Below are 18,637 nucleotides of genomic sequence, written 5' to 3' on the forward strand. Positions count from 1 at the left end.
CAGGTGGCCAATCTTTTCGACATTCTATCCACAACGGGCTGCCAAAACGAAGTTTTTAACGGATTGCCTCCCAACGGAACTCCCAAGTAAATGATAGGCCAATTCTCCATACCACATCCCAACTCTAGTGCTAACCTTTCAACATCTTCTTGTTCGCGGTTAATTCCCAACAAAGCACTCTTTTCCCAATTGATTTTTAATCCGGACATACCACAAAAAGAACTCACCACTTGAACCATAAATCTGATGTGAGCATCGGTCTGCCCGAAGAAGAGCGTGTCATCCGCAAATTGAATATGAGATATCTCGATCTTGTCTCTACCGACCTCTATTCCCCTTATGCAATTCATTTCCTTAGCTTTGTCGATTAATCTTGCCAACACGTCCACTACCAAATTGAAAAGAAAAGGAGACAATGGATCTCCTTGGCGGAGTCCTTTGAAAGACTTAATTTTTCCTCTCGGCCTCCCGTTAATCAAAACAGAAAATGATACATTTGATACGCATCCTTTCATCCATGATCTCCATCTACATCCAAACCCCTTTTTCATCAAAGTATAGTCCAAGAATTCCCAACTCACATTATCGTATGCTTTTTCAAAATCCACCTTCAATGCCCATCCTTTTTTTTTCTTTCCCCTCTCCTCCTCAAGCAATTCATTCGCTATAAGGCCACAATCAAGAATTTGTCTCCCCTCAACAAATGCATTCTGAGAAAATGAGATAGTATCCGCAATCACTTTTTTCAACCTCTCTGTTAATACCTTTGCTATTATCTTATACAAACTAGTGATTAAACTTATCGGTCTGAAATCCTTCACTTTGTAGGAGTCAACTTTCTTTTTAATCAAGCATATATATGTCTCATTAGTTGCTCCATTTATGATACCGCTGTGAAAGAACTCATCAAAAACCATCATAAGATCCTTTTGACTATATCCCAACACTCTTGGAAAAAAGCCAAAGTAAATCCATCGGCCCCTGGACTTTTGCCTCCATCACATTTGAATACAGCTTCTTTGATCTCATCTTCAGTGAAATTTTTTTCCAACTGTCGGCTCGTTTCTTCTTCGATAGGACTCCATTCCACGCCTTCAATACCCCAGCATCTTGCCTCCGGTGTACCGTACAATCCCTTGAAGAACTCTATAATCATTGAGACAATTTCGTCCCCACATGTTGTAATCGACCCATCATTTCTTTCCAATCTTTCAATGCTAGCTTTGCATTTACGATGATTTAGGAGCGAGTGAAAGAATTTTGTGTTTTGATCTCCCTCCTTAAACCATTTGATCTTGCATTTTTGGTACTGAATTTGATTATTCCACCTTAACAACTCCTCCAACATCAATTTCGCTTCTTTCCTCTCATTCGAAAGTTCCTCCGAACCCCTCCCCTCAGCCTCCAATCCTGTCAATTCCGCTGATTTTGTTCGATAAATCTGCTGTTTTCATTTCCAATCTCCCATACACCTCTTGATTCCATCTTTTCATATCCCTTTTAATTGTCTTGAGTTTCTGCATGAATTTATACCCTGCCCATCCTTGTGAGTTCGAATTATTCCACCACATTTGTGTCAAATTTTTAAAACTTCTATCCCTTAGCCACACATTCTCAAATCTGAAAGGTGTTGGTCCCCATTTATTTTTTGTCAAGTCAAGCACCAACGGGAAATGATCCGAAGTGATTCTTGGTAAGATTGACAGTCTATAGTATGGGTAAAGTTCGGTCCATCCCACTGTGAACATGAATCTGTCTATTCTACTACAAATTGGTGAACTCCTAAGATTTGACCACGTGAATTTGCCATTCAATAAAGGTGGATCGCATAACTCCATTTCTTGTATCAAACTATCAAAGCAGGACATACTCGATGTCTGGGAGCTACTGTTATTTTTCTCTCGAGAAGACCTTACTTACATTGAAATCTCCCCCTAAGCACCATCTTTCTCCACAAATAACCCTCAACCCTGCAAGCTCATCCCAGAAGTGACTTCTTATTCTTGGTTGACACGGCCCATATACCGCTGTAAACCACCAGTCTTGATGTGTATCCTTTTGGATATGAATTGAAACCGAGAAGTCCCCAATCAAATTGTCCTTTACAGAAAGGACCCTTGGATCCCACATAATCAGAATTCCCCCTGACCTACCCACTGCAGGTAAAGTAATCCACTGTACAAACCTCGACTTCCAAAGACTTGCAATAAACCTCCTGTCCACCACTACTCTTTTGGTTTCCTGCAATAATATTATTTCCGGTTTTTCTTTGGCAATCACGGCACGTATCAATCCCCTACGAGTAGCTGAACCACTCCCTCTAATATTCCATGAGAGCACTTTCATCGATACACACCAACTTCCCCTGGAAACTGTCCATATCCGTCATCTTGGCTTACCAATCTCCTACCAATGTCATGTGCATCATTAAATTCCACCCTCTCTACACCCATCAATTTTAAGCACTGAATGTGATCTGTGTTGTTAAGTTCCTGCTTTCCCATACCCACAACATTCTCTTCTTCCATCAATCCATCCTTAGACCCTATGAAGTCATTTCCGGATATACCCAACTTTTGACCCGAAGAAAAATACCCCCCCACCCCCCTTAAACTCTACCCCCCCGACTCACCCTTGACCACGGGAATAGAAAGGAGGGAAGACTGATGCGGATAAGAATTGTTGGGTAAGTTGCAAACCTTACTCGGAGATTCTTCAAAAAATTCGCCCAGGTCATCAAACTCCATTGAATGCCTTGTCAACTTATCTGAGTAATCGGAAATGTGACTGTCCGCATCACTGAATTCGCTGCCTTCATCTGAAATATTCTCCGTCCCTCCCTGTTTTAATTGTTTCTGCCAGATTCCATCCTCCCCTTGAATTATGTCTTTGTCGGTCTCAATGATTGATATCTTTGAAGCTTCTTTCTGTTGCATTAGTGATGCTTCTCGGTGTGACTTAACTTGTTTTCTGCAATAAACACGGTCATACTTCCTTTCAGTGGGACACTGCTCCTTCTCTAAAACTTGCTGTTCTTTGTTTTGTGATTCAGAGTTGCTAGTAGATTCAATCTTCCCCTTATGAAATTCATTCTCTTCTTTGGGCTTTAATTTTTTAAGGATCTTGATATGCTTTCCTCGGTTCCATGGTTCTGATACGCATCTTCGTCCATCAGAGTTGTCACCCCTGTCCGTGAATTTGTTTCCTTCTATATCTGTAGTTATGCACAGCTTTGCCAAATCACTTTTCTGAATATGCTCGACAGATGCTTCTTGGATTGCTGCTGGATGAGTTGTGGTATATTCCGTCTGTCTTCTTTGTATGTCGTTAGCGGTTTCTGTCGTCGAATCATTTCTTTGGACTCCTTTCCCTTTACCCCATCCTGCCACAACTCTGGTTCCATCAACCAACACTTGAGCATAAGATTTTTTCTCGTACTCTTCATACTCTGATACTTTGACCGAGTCTACAATAATGCGAATGATCAAAGGTCCTCTTGAAGTTTGAATTTGAAGATTTCTGTTGATGAACTCTCCTTCAGTTCCCACTACTTTAATTTTTGCTGCCGACAAGTCTTTAAGTAGGATAGTGTCTTGACTGATACTCAACAAGCCTCCGCATTGATGACCAATATTTTTGAAGAGCTCTGTGGACCATAAATCCCAAGGTATCCCCAGTAAACGGATCCAAATGTTGCAGCATTCAAAAACCTCCTCTTCGCTATTGCTATGCTGGCTCCAATTTTCAAAAGACAAGGTGACTTTATTTTCCAGAAAACATTTCTTCAATCGCAAGTAGAAGGGTGCGTCTTCTTCGTTATGTGGCCACCAAACTGCTTTGTTGGCTTGGAATGGAAATACTTCAATCCTTCTCTGTACTGCCTTCCCAAGTGTGATACTCACCAAATCCCACGATGTGTTAACACAATCCCTTGTGATGATAAGAGCTTTACTCCATTCCTTAGACTTGCAATCTGGTAATTGTTCCAAAGCTACAACATCTGAATATCCCGATTCAGAGTCTTTCGACTTCAAGTTCCCACGCTGTTGTGATTGTTCCATAGGCTTCCTAGTAATCTCTGAAACGCGAGATGTTATCCCTTCGGTTCATTATGAGTTTGGACAGATTATTTACCATCCATTTCCAGCCCCAATTTAGTCTTCCACTAGGTATGATGATGCGCTGTGTCTTGCCCTTCCAAACTAACTTAGATAATTCTAAATAGCTTCCTCTACCATTCACGAATTTCTGCATGGTTACCACTGCTACTCTGCCTCTGAATCTGTTGAACATGGGACATGATTGTGGTTTGTAAATGTAGTCCCCCAAATTCGAGATAATCCAGAAAAAGCTCTCGAAATCCAGTTCCAAAACGTAGCTCGCATTCCTGGTCCTCTCAGTCACCAAAACCATATTACCCCTCCTTCCCCAGCTAATTAGGAATAATTTTTGTTCAATTTTGATCTCACAGCTCGAGTTGAAATGTTTCCTGCCCATCCCTCGATACATCTCGAATATCTCGGAGATGTTAATCTTAAGTCTACGATTTTTCCGATCTTCGGGATAGTAAGAGCTAAGATTTGTTAACGGAGTTTTGTAAATCTGAGTAGCGATGTTCAGACGATAAGGTTGAAGATCATTGTTTATCGATATGAAAAAATGAGAAGGGTTAATCGGCGAAATAAAAAATGGTAGTCATGAATATTCGAAATGAACTCATCACTGGAATACGAGTTGAAAGTTTTGGTTTATATTTTAAAATGAAGCTAAATGGATGGTGTCGCCGGCCGATGGCCGGCGCCGGAGTATGATGCAAAAGACGATTGATAAGGCTCAGTAATTTAAGGAGGAAATTTGAAATTTGGAAGACCCGGTACACCTAGATCTGGAATAGGGCAGGAGCATTTTTAAAAAATTCTCTCACTAACTTTGGACTTTTTCCAACTCTATCGATGTGGTGTATCAATAATGAAGCAAATTCACACTATGGGCCCTCTTTCACAGTACTGTTTATGCTTTGGTGAAAAAAGTACGTACTAGACAAAATTATTACACATGGGTATCTTTGGAAGTAATAGCAACATGGCCCACATTCCTATTTGTCCAAATTCCATCAACAGCAACCTATTTGGAAATGACAGTAATGCAAATTGGGAAAAGGCATTATTCTATCAAAAAAGATAAGATTGTGCCGCATAGCACATTGCAGAAGCTGATAACAGGGCTGCCTCAAAAATAAGACTACTTTTAACTTGAGGAAATCGAAAAGAAAATTTTAACTGACTTGTAACTGAAACACAAATATTAATAATGATACACACACAAAAATAGATTCTACTTTGATTGCCACTTGCAAATTGGAGTTAAAAATTCTACTCTAGGTTTAATCGTAAGCTCTCTTAAATAAATTTAGGAATCAAAAGTAAACCTGAGACATACCCTAATAAGAAAATTGATTATCATCTCTTCCATTGCAGCATTAGGCTTAAACTCTTCATCAGGTGGCCCAGAAGACCCAGGAGTTTCAACATTAGGAATCGAAGAGGCACCTCCAGGTGACATGATACAGAGAGATTGAAGACCAGGTTCCACTTTTATTCTCTTAGATGAATCCTCTGAAAATGAAGATCCATCAACAGAAAGCTTGGGATCCCCACCAGCAGAATTATGATGCAGTCCATCAGCACCCTGGACTGTGCCATCGCTATTAGTTCCTTTCTTCAGATCACTTTGCCTTTGTTTTTCCCAATTGACAACCAACCCAGCAAGTTCAATAGCAAGGCGCCTATTTTCTGAAGTAGTGTTATAAGGAAGGCCAAGACGACTGAGAGAATTTACCATCTGGGGAACAAATTGAGCTCTACAACTGTAAAAAAGATCCGAGTGTCGAACAATGAGCTGGAATATGTGAATAAGATTCGGAATCGAGTGACCTTCCTCAACCAAAATTTTCTTAGTGTAACGTATCCATATTGGCATACGAGAATCACCGAGAGGCAATCTACGTGGAAGTGCTGGCATGAGTATGTCAAGGGCTTGCTTAACCAGCATTTTATTCTCTGGCTGGCAAGTCCTCAGAAGTGCGACAAAGACCTGTATTCTAAAGCCTTCAATACAAGTGCTCAATTGACTAGTAGCAACAATCAAAAGAATGCAAAAAAGTAGCAACAATCAAAAGAATGCAAACAAGTAGCAACGCTAAATTACTTTACTGATAGACCAAAGTGCCAAACTAAAGGAGAACATATAGTGACTCGAAGTATGCAGTAGAACTACCTGGCACTGTAATGCAAATTTTTTTTATTAACTGTCCAACTCCTCCAAAGCGAATTGGTGTGCCTCATTTACTTTTATAAAGACATAAAAGCATCGAGACTTGTAACAAAAACTTGAACAAATCTCATTTACCCAAGAAGTGGATAGAAAGAGTGGAAAGGGCCATTATATTAGAACATGCATGCAATATGACAATAGGTGCCGAAAAGCTGACTACATTAGCAGTTTCAAATCAGTTATAACTCTGTTAAGAATTTTTTTTTAAACATTCATAGACTCAAAAAACATGCAAATGCACCTGAGGACAATTTCATGTTTATAGGCACATGTTATGGTGCCAACCTGATTTACAAGTTGTGATCTTTGTTTTGAATTATCAAAGTCTCACGCAAACCCAAAAAATAATAAGAATAACAGCTTATGAAGCATCCATATTCAAAAGTCGCATATTTTGACTATTTTACTATTCAACCATGTAATTATATGTTTCAAAAAAAATTAGGAGCGCATTATTTAAAAAAATGCAGTGTATGGTGAGATACTGGCGGAAGCACCTGCAAAATAATTTTCTCTGGGGCTTGGTACGCCTCCAAAAAGTGGCAAACGTTGACAAATGCCCACTGCTTACTAGCACTGTCTTCGCGCTTGAGATGATTCCAGCCAAATTTAATAAGTTCCTTCCGATGGTGAACGAGGTCATTTTGAAGATACTTGAGAAGCAGAGTGGCAAGCTGCAGAAGCTCTATCCTCAAGGGCTCATCATAATCAGCAGATATCTAGAAATATCAAAATGAAAAGCAAACTCAGTCTCCAAATGAAAGAAATCTATATCTTTACATCCTTGTTTGGACAACAATTGCAGCTTCAATCAAATCATAATTAAGACCAAAATCTCACAGACAACTCAATAATCTCAGTTGGTTAACATTGGAGGAGTAAGAGAAGCAATCAGTTTTACTTGAGCATATCGACAGTGGTAAAATGCAACAGGGAAAAACTAAAAAATGTAACTAAATGTCCTCATTATTCAGTACCACAAAATTTCACAAGGAGAGAAGTATTTAATATACCAAGATTTTTCTAAATCCAGACATTACCGCCGCACCTAAACCCAGTGCTCCTCTCACCTGCTCGAGAGTCGAGACCTCCATTGTCCTCTCCCAATGAAACAAACCCCCCTCTCTGTTATTCTCTTTTAAAGTTTCATACACAATCTCATGAGGCCAAATCACCATAATGTCACCTATAATTTCCTTCCACTCCAAAGCCTAGCCACCAACTCACACCAAATATGTATGTGAAATAGATATATGTTCTTGTCTATGTACATGCAAAAATGCATATAAAGAAGGGGATCAAAGGATTCCAACGGCAACAACACTCGGTGTAAATGGTGCCAAGAACTTATATAGGGTGAGGCACAGCAACTGATTTGGTGTGAGCAGCAAGGGGACAGGTTGCCATGGATTTATGGGGAAGAGAATGAGGCTGCATGAGTGGGTACAAGTATGGACGAAAACCTTTTTTTCCCTTTCAGTTTAATAACTTTCTAATTTTAGAGGTAGAATCAACAATTTTTTTTGTGATAAGACCGCACTGGCACCAACTAATGGCATCTATACTGAGGACTAGATGAGATCGCACACGGTCAATCTTTTAGGGACTTCGATAGCAACAATATGTCGAAGTGGTTGAAGTAGTTGAAAATAACGAGTCAAAATCATATAGAAGAACCATTATCCAAACACATAAAAAATACTGTTTACCTCTTCTGGAGGATCAAGGAGTTTGTCAACTATCGTCTTGATTGTGGCTGCATCAATGACTTCCCAAGTTTGGCCATTCTGAAAAGCGTGAGCTAACATTGGAAGAATGAGCATTTGCATCACGATTACCAAATGATCGTGACTCAACTGTTTTAGTTGGAAAATGTTCAGAAAGTGAAGTAGAACACTTCTCTTCAAGTTGGGGGGATAGCCCTCAGCAACCTGGACATTATATGATGACAACAGTTCAACTTTTAATCGTAGCGAGACAAAAATAATACAAACTGATATCCGATTCTATAAAAACAGTTATCAGGGCAGTGTTACACATTCAATATACCTCAACAATGTAAAACTCCTTTAAGAAAGTAAAATCTATGCGAGTCTGAAACAGGAAGATGACTAGAATATCAAATAACACGTTGATCTCCGTTCTGTCATGACGCAAGTAGTTCAAGAAAGATTTGACAAGCCACTTGCTTTCTTTTACCTGCAAATGTACCGTGATTTCAACAATCAGTAAGTTGGCAACAAAAAATATCATAGATATAAACAGGTACTATTCACTCATAGGAAATGTTAATAGGAAAATGTAGCCTACTGAACAAGGAGCAATTGCTGCTCATTTTGCGGCCTGGCCCTTCAGAATAATAAAGAAGAGTCTGATAGGCCAAGTAACTAACCAGACAACCTTTCTGCCCCTTTGAAGGGAAAAATGTCCGTTATCAAACCAATTAACAATGAAACTATGAAAGTTTGAGCTTCCAGATAAACACTTGAGCCTAAGCATTTTAACTCCTTGGTCATCATTTAGTTTATATGTTAATTTTTCCCGATTTTTTTGAGGTCTGCATGTGGTAAGATTAAACCCATATTAATCACAGGCAATTCATGCCCAAACATGAACTAAAATTACAGTGTTTACCAATCTTTCAAGGCCTTCATATGTATTCAATTAGGATACCAAGAAATAGTGTATTCATAAACTTTGATTATGGAACCATCAACCAAACTTCAAGATCTTTACATTTTTCAACTGAGTAGGGACAACCATTTCTCTAAAAACTTTACCACTCCCCAGTGATGCTCGGGCCGACTCAAACTAAGGAACAGCTGAGAAGTTCTGAAGACTCAGGAAATTTCTACCTGGCACATGTGAACTTTTTAACACCTCATAATCAAGTAGCCATTCGAGCGATATTCCCACACATTCTAATTCCTAAATAATTATGTCACCAACCATTTTTTTAAAAGAAACGTATTTTATTAAATACTTGATAGCTTTTAATTACGATAAGCAGACTAGAACAAAAAATTATGTCGCAAACCATTTAGTGTAGCAACTCGTCAGATTCAAGAAACTTCAATATGTCTTCATGAATTCTATGAATTACGTTCAGTTCCTAAGTGAGAGTACAACTTGTCTAGGTAGAGTGAGGAAAAGGATGGCCACTGCCACTCCCAAAGTGTGAATGTGTCATTAAAATTACAAATGATCAGTCAAGATAAATATACAGTCAGTCCTATGAATGAAGACTCACAGATAATCTATGAAAACAAATAAGTTCTGACCTGTGTATATGATCCGAGCTTCAGACTTATGAGATAAATTTGCATTGGTGATATGTCAGGAGATATATGCAAACCTTGACTCACCTTAGAACTCATCTCAAACTAATTCAAATATATTTTATTGTTAGATTAGAGGGATAAATAACTAGCTTCAAAGTTCAAATTAAGGTTCATATCCTTCTTGATTACTTCATTCAATCTAAGTTAAAGTCAACCTCTCACCACCAACACTTAGCAAATTTCAATGGATGCACCATTTCTTCAACAGGTTAAGCTTATCTAAAACTCATGCTCCGAAAAAGCTTATGAAAAGAGTGCAAGAACGTCAAAGTAAAAGATGTAAAGCAAATAAGACTTCCATTTTGTATAATGTTCAACCAACAAATGTAAATTGCCAATTAGTTCTTACTATTGTCTCGGGGATGGGTCCAACTGATAAAAATCACTAAACCAGAGACCTTTACCATTTGCTAGAATCACATATGCTTATATCCAATGTATCTGGTATAGATGACAGAAAAAAAAAAGACTAAAGCATATACGAAACATACAAGATATTGCGACCATGCCAAATTGCTAATAAATCTAACTTGAAATACAGCAGAATGTGTGTCAAAATAACGAAAACAAGCTCTCAAGATGGACTATTCAGACTGTCATTTTTAACTTACTTGCATTAAGTTCAACTCCTGCTCACTTTGTAGACGGGAAATCCTAGCCGGGGACTTCCACAACAGTACCAGTGTATTAAAAACCATACGGTTACTTTGCAACCATCCGGGCATCAATTTAACCAGAGTTTTAACCAAAGCAAGACCCTGAAAATATGCATCTAATGTTGCATCAGAGGTGATAGCCAGATGAACAAACTCGTCAGATGTAGGAGCAACGAGACTTTCATCGCTCATTAAATTACTAGACGGGTTGGAAGATCCTTGAGTAGTTGCTACATCAGCTTTTTGTGAAAATTCGGAGAATGCACTAGCTATTATCTTTTCTGGTGACCTAGCAAGTTCTTCTCTCAAGGGTTGGCCTGCATCCGATCTTATTATGTACATTAACCTAGATAAAAAGATCCAACACAATTAATACATAAACAATTAAACATTATCAACAGCAACCTTAAACCTAGAGAAAATTTCCATCATCTATCTTGAAATTACCTCCTGAAATATTTGGGTTGGCTTAATCGAGCAAGAAAATAATCAACAGCAGCTGTTGGATAACGATTAAGAAATTTTGTCAGTGGGAGACGATATGGACTATTTATCTCACTGTAAAACTGTCCAGGTGGGAGGGCGGCTTCCAAGTCAATCGTCAAAGTTACGAGATCATCGAGAAATTTTCCAGCCGCAGAAGGAAGGAGGTGGAAGAGCTCGATGATAGCTGCAAAAAGTTGAAGAATATCATTAAAACAACAATACATCTTAAGGATGTCCTACCTATCAATGATCATGCAATACAATTATTACGCACCAGCAGCTATTTTAGGTTCCTCTCCAGCCTTCCAGGACTTTTGGCACTGAGCAAGTTTCTCAGGTTCTAACCATTTCTTAAGATGTTCCAACAATTTCCCACCCAATGTAACATTGAACCAGTTAGATAGAAGTTCGAAGCAGCCGAGCGAGACCTTGCAACAGAGGCATGCTGAGATTTTTGGTATGTGCCAAATTAACTAATATTGGCCTCAAGCTGCCTTGGAGGAGTTCTTTTGGCATTCGCTGCTGTAGAATAACCTAACATAGGATCGAAATGAAAAAAAATTAAGAAAATCATTAAGATGAACTAGATTGAAGTTCATATACATTAAGCATTTACATTCATTTGATGCCAGAAGGACATTGCAATTACTTATTAGGCACGATACTTGAGAAAGTGTCACTCAATTCTACAAGGATTCGTACAAGACTTGAGTAAAAATTAGTTATCAAAATCTTATGAAAAAGATAATTTTTTTAAAAATAAACATTAGAATTTTATTTTCCTTTTGGATAATAAAGGAAACAACTTGGAAGAATTAGCACAAATCTTAAAGAACAAGTGATCCATCTTTCAAGTAAATGGCAAAATATTTTTTACATCGTCGAAGCTACCTCGAAAAAAAATTTATTTGTTTTAACTCCACAACAGTAGCTAATAAGATGCTAAATTGAAATTTGCGTCCGGGTATAAAACACCAGAGGCATGTGGCTACACTTTTGATATAGCGGTGGTGAAGCCCTTGAGCCTAATGGTACATCAAGGCGCACGCCATGCCACAGATTAAAGGTCAAGCGATTCAAGGTGAAATCCAATTCATCCTTCTTTCATATTTTGATTGCAAAGTGTGCCTTAGAAGAAAGAGTCGTGAACCCTATGTAAAATCTAAGATAATAATCTACGTAAAATATAATGTAATGTCATTTATATTTGATTGTACAGTATTTGGTTTAGTATTGTTCAATGGTTCAAAACTACACATAATGTTATATTACATTTTTTATACATCTAATGTCCGAAATATTATGTTTCCAACTCTCAATGCACGTTATTTCGATAAATTTCTACAGTTAATGCCTTGAAATGAGGTCCTAGAACATGTATATTTGGGAGCCTTGCGCATTTAATAACAGTCATGCTATGTAAAAAATGTGAAGAAATGGAAAAAAAGAAAAATAATTAAAAAGAATCATTAAGATATGGCAAACAAAATTAGTATATGCTCAAATCAGAATAAAACTAACTAAACAAGCCAGGTCGGCAGGTCCAAAAATGAATGGGATCCTAGACCAAATAATATGGAACTTCAACCCGTTTAACTGGATAGAACACCAATAAGGAGGCTCTATATCGCTTATGCCAACTATGTTAGAAGAGTACAATAAGAACTGAAGAAAACTACTGCCCTATATAATACAATTCAACACAGCATCGATCAATAATAACCACATGAACAAAGAAAGCAGTTGCATAAATGAAACAATAGAGCCTTACAGATTATTATTGCTAGTGGGAAACTCAAAATCTATGAATATAAGAAATCATGTGAAAAAATGTCAATATCTCAGTAAATTGTCCAAATCGAACACAAATATTCTCTACTTTCAATCTAAAAGAAAAAAAATGTAAAACTTGAGTAAATATGTCTAATAAACCTGGCGTAAACCTTCCTTAGCAACGGCTACAATTTCAGGGGTCCTGCTTGTCAACGATTTGAAGAACATCGAAATTATTTTAGCTCGCAACTCGGAGTGATTTTGAGCTTTGAAGTCCGCCCAGGCCATGGCAGTGCAAAGGAGTTCGATGCAAGCAGTGCGAAGTTTATTCAAGGATGTGGCCACTTTAGGATTCATAAATTTTACAACCCAAACAGTTTCATCAGCCTCTGCTATTTGCAGAGCTTCTTGCAAAAAGTTAACAAGCTCTGGTGTTAACTTAAGAAGGGGAGGCCTCAATGCAAGGCAGAAATTCAAAGCAGTGACGGTGCCAACCTGGAAGTAGCATAAAATGAGTTAGTAACATTAACATAAGACATCAAATCCCCAACAAAAACCACCAACGTCACCTGTTGATCAACAGTCTTAGACCGCAGTGGCCGCATGATAAGGGGTTGGTGAAAAGGTTCAAGCAACTCAGTAACCTCACTCCCAGTCCTACTAGCCAAAAGTGCCAATGATGACTGCACGATTTTTTTCACATCAATAGATGAGTTGGGACTAAATAATTCTGATGCCAAATACTCCACAACACCTTGAAAACTTTGCCTACGTGCTTCACTGTTTGCTTCATCAGCATTGTTGACCATACGAAGAACTTGCATAAGCACCTGATTGGTCTCTTCCTGTTCTTTGGTAGCATACGTAGGAAGCCTTTTAAGCACATACAATAGACCCCTAACAATACGAACTTGATTAAGACAAAGAATTTCAACTGTAACCTTTCCTATCAAAGCACCAAGCCCCATAACACCTCCCATTTGAGCTTGCCACGTGCTACCATAACAACAATGTAACAGCCTTGGTAGAAGTTGTTCAAATACAAAAATACGCACACTTGGAGGAGGTGCATATACAGGGCTCATTGAGGGGCTGGTGACAATCAGAGGAGTGCCAGGACCTCTGGGCATCATCGTATCGGAATGTTTCGAGTTAGCAAGGAACAGCAGCATCTCAGCAAACATGTTTAATGCATTTAATGCAGCTTTAGCATGCAACCTGTTTTCATCAGCCAGTACTTCTACCAAAGCATCCAAAAATATTGTAGGATCCAATTCTTTGAGAGAAGTGGTATGCCTATAATTTGAGCTCAAACTGGAACTGGTTGAAAGCAAAGGACCGCTAAGGGAAGTGGATGAAATCATACTCTGAGATGCTGAGCTTTCAACATGAAATATTATAGCAAAATGACGGCATATATGACCAATATATTCATCCTTGGGTTCATGTAGCTCAGGTTCTGCACTTGTGGCAACTAAAGTCATCAAAAGAATTTTAAACACAGATTTCTCGGCCATAAGCTGGGTCTTTGTCTTGACACCTAAGTCAGCCTGTACAAAAAAATATTCTAACTGATGGATCACCAATCATAATTCAGTAAAGAAGTTCTGCTCAGTATCCCATTGATCATATCGACAAATAACAGAAATTGAAGAAATGTCTCTGCATCTCAGTTGGGAAAACTATACCAGGTAAATGTCAAACCAATAAAAGGCATAGAAACTATAAAGAGCACTACAGCTAAGGGGGAAAAAAGGTAGAATACCAGATGGACCTATACATGGACCAATATCATAAACTCAAATAAAACTGATAATTCAACAACAACAAAATTTCTACAAAAAAAAAATAAAAAAGAAAGAAAAATAATGAACCTCTAGAGTATTATCTTACTAGAATGCAGAGACATGAAGCATGTGGATAAAGTAAAGGATACAATAAATAGATGAACAAATGCACCATTAAGTAATTATGTTACCTTGATATCAGATGATGTTGATCTTCTCCGGGATGGATCAGCTGAAGAGCCAAGATAACTAGACAGCAGTCTTGGTGTTAATCTATCGTCATTAACAAGTCCAGGTAAATTTAGCTGAGAAAACAAGCATACACGGAGAAACTTTAGTGCTTGCTTGCGATAGAAGTCATCCATGCCAACATTCTTATGCATGACAGCAGCCACAGCAAGATTGATACACCGATCGAGAGGCACCAAAAATGGAGTAGAAGGCTCAAATGTGAGAATCAATCGTAGCCCATGCTCTGGATTTTCCTTGCATTCAAGTGCAAGAGGGTCTTTGAGGAAACGTCTGTTACGACCACCTAACTTCCCAAGAAGTTGCAATGATTTCCCACCCCATGGATACGGGGCGGGCTTTAAATGGGACCATAACGCCAGAATAACCTCGGAAATGACATTTGCCATACTTGGTTCCAGAAAATCAGGGTTCAAGCTATCAATCCAAAACTCAAGTGTCCTTAGGCCCAGACTGATGAGATCATCACTTCCTTTGAGACACATAACCAAAGGCTTCATAAGACGAGGAAGGTGAGGTAGTAGTGAACTCAACCTTGCAGGCAATGTCAGACAAAGCTCTAACAAAATTTCTTTCATATCTTCAGCAGTAGGTCCCTCAAGCATGGCCAACAGCATATTCAAGCATGGTTGCAGCGTTGGAATCAAATCCCGAAGTAAAAGTTCAAACTTACCTCCCGCAAGCGCACGAAACATTGTTCGAAGAAGTTGCAAATAACCGATAGGTCTCTCAACCTCTGTGGCACTTTTCATGCAAGTTTCCATTATAATAGGCACATGAGGTTGAAGAATGCGCTCACAGTCTGAAGGAGCCTTTGCCACAGCGTTGAATAAAAATCGAAAGAGATGCAAAACAAGTTTTGATCCGGGAGAATCGGGATGTTTTAGAACATCAAGTTTGCTGCTAACAAGAAAATTAACTAAAACATCTGCAAATGGACGAAAAACTTTGGGGGCCTGTAGAAGAGTAGAAAAGATGTGGACTAGCTGGCTGTTAGAAATCATGCACTCAAAAAGCTCCATCATGCATAGAGAAAACATGTCCATTAAATCACGTGGTTCCATGATGGCCAAAATGTTGGAAAACAGATGGATCATTTCTCTCTCCTCATCCTTCTCTTTGAACAATGCTAAACAGTGAACACCGCTCTTCAAAACACCAGAAGCTTTGCAGACCTATCAAACTCAAAACATAAGTTCATGACCCTATGTTAGGCATAGAAAAGTGATATTATAAACAATACCTCATCTTCTCTCATCCCTCTAAACGGCTGTGACATTGAGGAACCTGACGACGTAGATGCAAGTGTTTGCTGAGTGGTCCCATGGGTGGAGGGTGACACCTATATTGTTTAGATAGTACTGTAATATAAAGTTGTGAATTGGCAGAATTACAAAACTAAGAGAACTCACAAACCTGTGACCGTGGCACATGCGCATGAGTGATGCTCCAAATGATAGTCTTCATTCCTGCAAATCGTATCAAAAAGGTGAGCCACTGAACCATATGTGAGTCTTCCTGCCCCATAAAAAATGTAAAATTTATTTCATTTATGAAGTGCTTGGTCTCTTTTATTGGGATAGGGAAAGGATAAAAGATTTTTACCCATAACCAAGGTCTTTATCAGATGCTTACAATCGTTGACTTCTTTGAAATGCTCAACAGGCATGGGCAGATTAAAGACGGCTTGCTACATCGTTACTAAAGATTAGGAAACAAGAAGAAAACTAAAAGAAATTAAAGAGCAAAATCAGACGATACATATATATGATTGATGTTACTGTTCAAGAAAATCTAGTTTTTAAAAGGAAAAAGCGAAAGAGAACAAATTACAAATCATACTGCCAAAATGCCCAAATCAAAGTTAAAACTGCTATCATTGTGAACTCTCCATTTACGTTTTAATTAGGTCCCCACCAAAACTTCCATTTCATCTCAGTTTAGCAAGAAGATAACAAATGGGGATGTCCTCCCTAACAGCTAAGAATCTCCTACAATTTCAGCTTCTTATAAGCTGGGTGGTAAAACAAGCCAACTTTGCAAGCTCTTTAGCAAATGAAGTTCTTTCACTCATTCAAGGTAAAACACCCCCCCTCATTCCATCCTAGAGTTCAGATTGTTCAATGGAAAAAGACACCCACAGATCCACTGTTTTCTATAATGTGATGAACGTCAATCAGCTAAATGAGATCCAAACTCGTCTCACGGCTTATAAGAAGGTAAACAAACTTTTTCATGACAGAAAGCTTGATTTAAATCGAGGAGTTCTGAAAATAAATTGGTTATCACTCGCAAACTATTTTCCTTTTATCATAGACAAGAGATGCTTCCAATACCTCCATCCCTAGTTGTTTGGTGGCTGATGACAACTTTAGTTGGACTGAAAAAATCAATTCTTGGGCATAACAGCTAACATCCTGGTACTTGGAAAGTTTTAGAATATAAAACTATGACCATTCCGAAATGAAATAATCGTTCTAATTTTATACAACACCTGAAATTTTCCGTCGTTTGGCTGGCTAGACAGATGCCTACTTAATTCCATTGTTGTTTTGGTTAATTTCAGAATTTCCAAGAGCAAGAAGATTTCTATTGAAGTTTTCATTCACTGCTCGCTAAATATGGAACGAAATATTTAGCACAGATGATTGCATCGAGAGCCTTGAGAATATAGGCAAGAGATTTAATAGGCGAACGACAATATGAAATTCGATTAGTGTATACATGATACCAAATTCCCCTGAAGTATTTCTCAAATCTAAACCATTACGACAATCATCTAACCAGCTAATATAAATTATGAGCCTTAAAAAACACATAAAAAGAAGAATATGATCCATGAGAATAATCAAAAAACTGTATATGAGACGGAAAGATCAAGTCAAAGTATTGACCCAAATTACCTGCACTGGCACTTCAAGTTTAGACCTCAATGTGGGCCGAATTTTTCCTTCCTCTCCCTCTTCCAGTAGCTATCATCCAAATTAAAACATGGGCCAATGAATAAGTCGTTAGTGAAATATAACTGCTTTGCAATAAAAGCGACCAGAGACAGCAAAACTGAACCCCGATATATTTGATGAATTTAGATGAGTAAACAATGTCATGGACTCGTAAATTTGCAAATCCGAAAGGAATGCCATTGCAATTTATACACCACCATCTTTAGGAATCCATAAAGTATAAGTCATGTGTAAGCGCATACAAAGTGATCAATGCCTTCTTGGCTACTTACACATAGCTAAATGAAGTTGGAACATATAAAAGTTTCCATACATCGTACTTCTCCATATTGGTCCCAAAAGCACTATTTATTAAAAAATATGACCCACACTAACGTTTTTGCCTTCTTTATTCTCTCATTCAACACTTCTCTGGAAATTATGATCAGCATAGAAAACTGGGCTCAAATTATTTCAAGCTTTAGTTTGTTGGACTCTATCTCTTCAACTAGCTGAATTGGAGCTCAAAGGATTACATATCAGGCAATCTTTGAATTGGTTTTATGGCCAAACTGAAATTTGAGACTTAACTTTGATCATGCAGCAAATGGAATATAATATCAGTATACCACATAACAAAAATGCATTAAAATCATGCCCTTTTCTTTTGCGATAAATTTATACACTTTTTGAAAGGAAAATTCACGATTGTTTTCTGGCGTAACTGAAACATAAATGTCCATGCAACAGAATCAAGAGATGCAAATACAGTTTGCAATTTTCCCAGGCTTTTAGAGGCGTATCCATTCACTGAACTATTTGGCCGGTTAAGAACTGATAGAATGAACCTTTGGGATCTAAAACACCGAAAGCATTCCAAGATGAACGGAATAAGTGAATTTTTTATGAAAATAAGCAACTGTTTGATAAATTACTGCTGTATAAACAGCGGTCCAAAAATCTTTTCTTTGAAAATTGAACTTGAACATAGTTGAAGTACCTGGGGAATAGTGTGCTTGAAAGTGTTGAATTTTCCAACAAATGCATCTAATATTCGACCCTGGGAGACA

At 38.2% G+C, this 18,637-nt stretch overlaps 1 protein-coding gene across 1 annotated transcript in view; it reads right to left on the reverse strand.

The window, feature by feature from the left end:
- Positions 1–18,637, reverse strand: part of LOC142536862 (SAGA complex/NuA4 acetyltransferase complex subunit TRA1-like) — a 32,351-nt gene that overhangs the window by 10,065 nt on the left and 3,649 nt on the right. The window contains 16 exon segments of the mRNA XM_075642244.1: positions 5,440–6,093; positions 6,831–7,052; positions 8,043–8,264; positions 8,383–8,532; positions 10,286–10,676; positions 10,778–11,000; positions 11,091–11,226; positions 11,228–11,350; positions 12,749–13,084; positions 13,159–14,139; positions 14,568–15,800; positions 15,869–15,967; positions 16,042–16,094; positions 16,231–16,315; positions 17,529–17,597; positions 18,568–18,627. Coding sequence (XP_075498359.1) covers positions 5,440–6,093; positions 6,831–7,052; positions 8,043–8,264; positions 8,383–8,532; positions 10,286–10,676; positions 10,778–11,000; positions 11,091–11,226; positions 11,228–11,350; positions 12,749–13,084; positions 13,159–14,139; positions 14,568–15,800; positions 15,869–15,967; positions 16,042–16,094; positions 16,231–16,315; positions 17,529–17,597; positions 18,568–18,627 — 5,037 coding nt within the window.

This window comes from Primulina tabacum, chromosome 2, assembly GCF_025594145.1.
Source record: "Primulina tabacum isolate GXHZ01 chromosome 2, ASM2559414v2, whole genome shotgun sequence".
In the NCBI taxonomy this organism is placed as follows: Eukaryota; Viridiplantae; Streptophyta; class Magnoliopsida; order Lamiales; family Gesneriaceae; genus Primulina; species Primulina tabacum.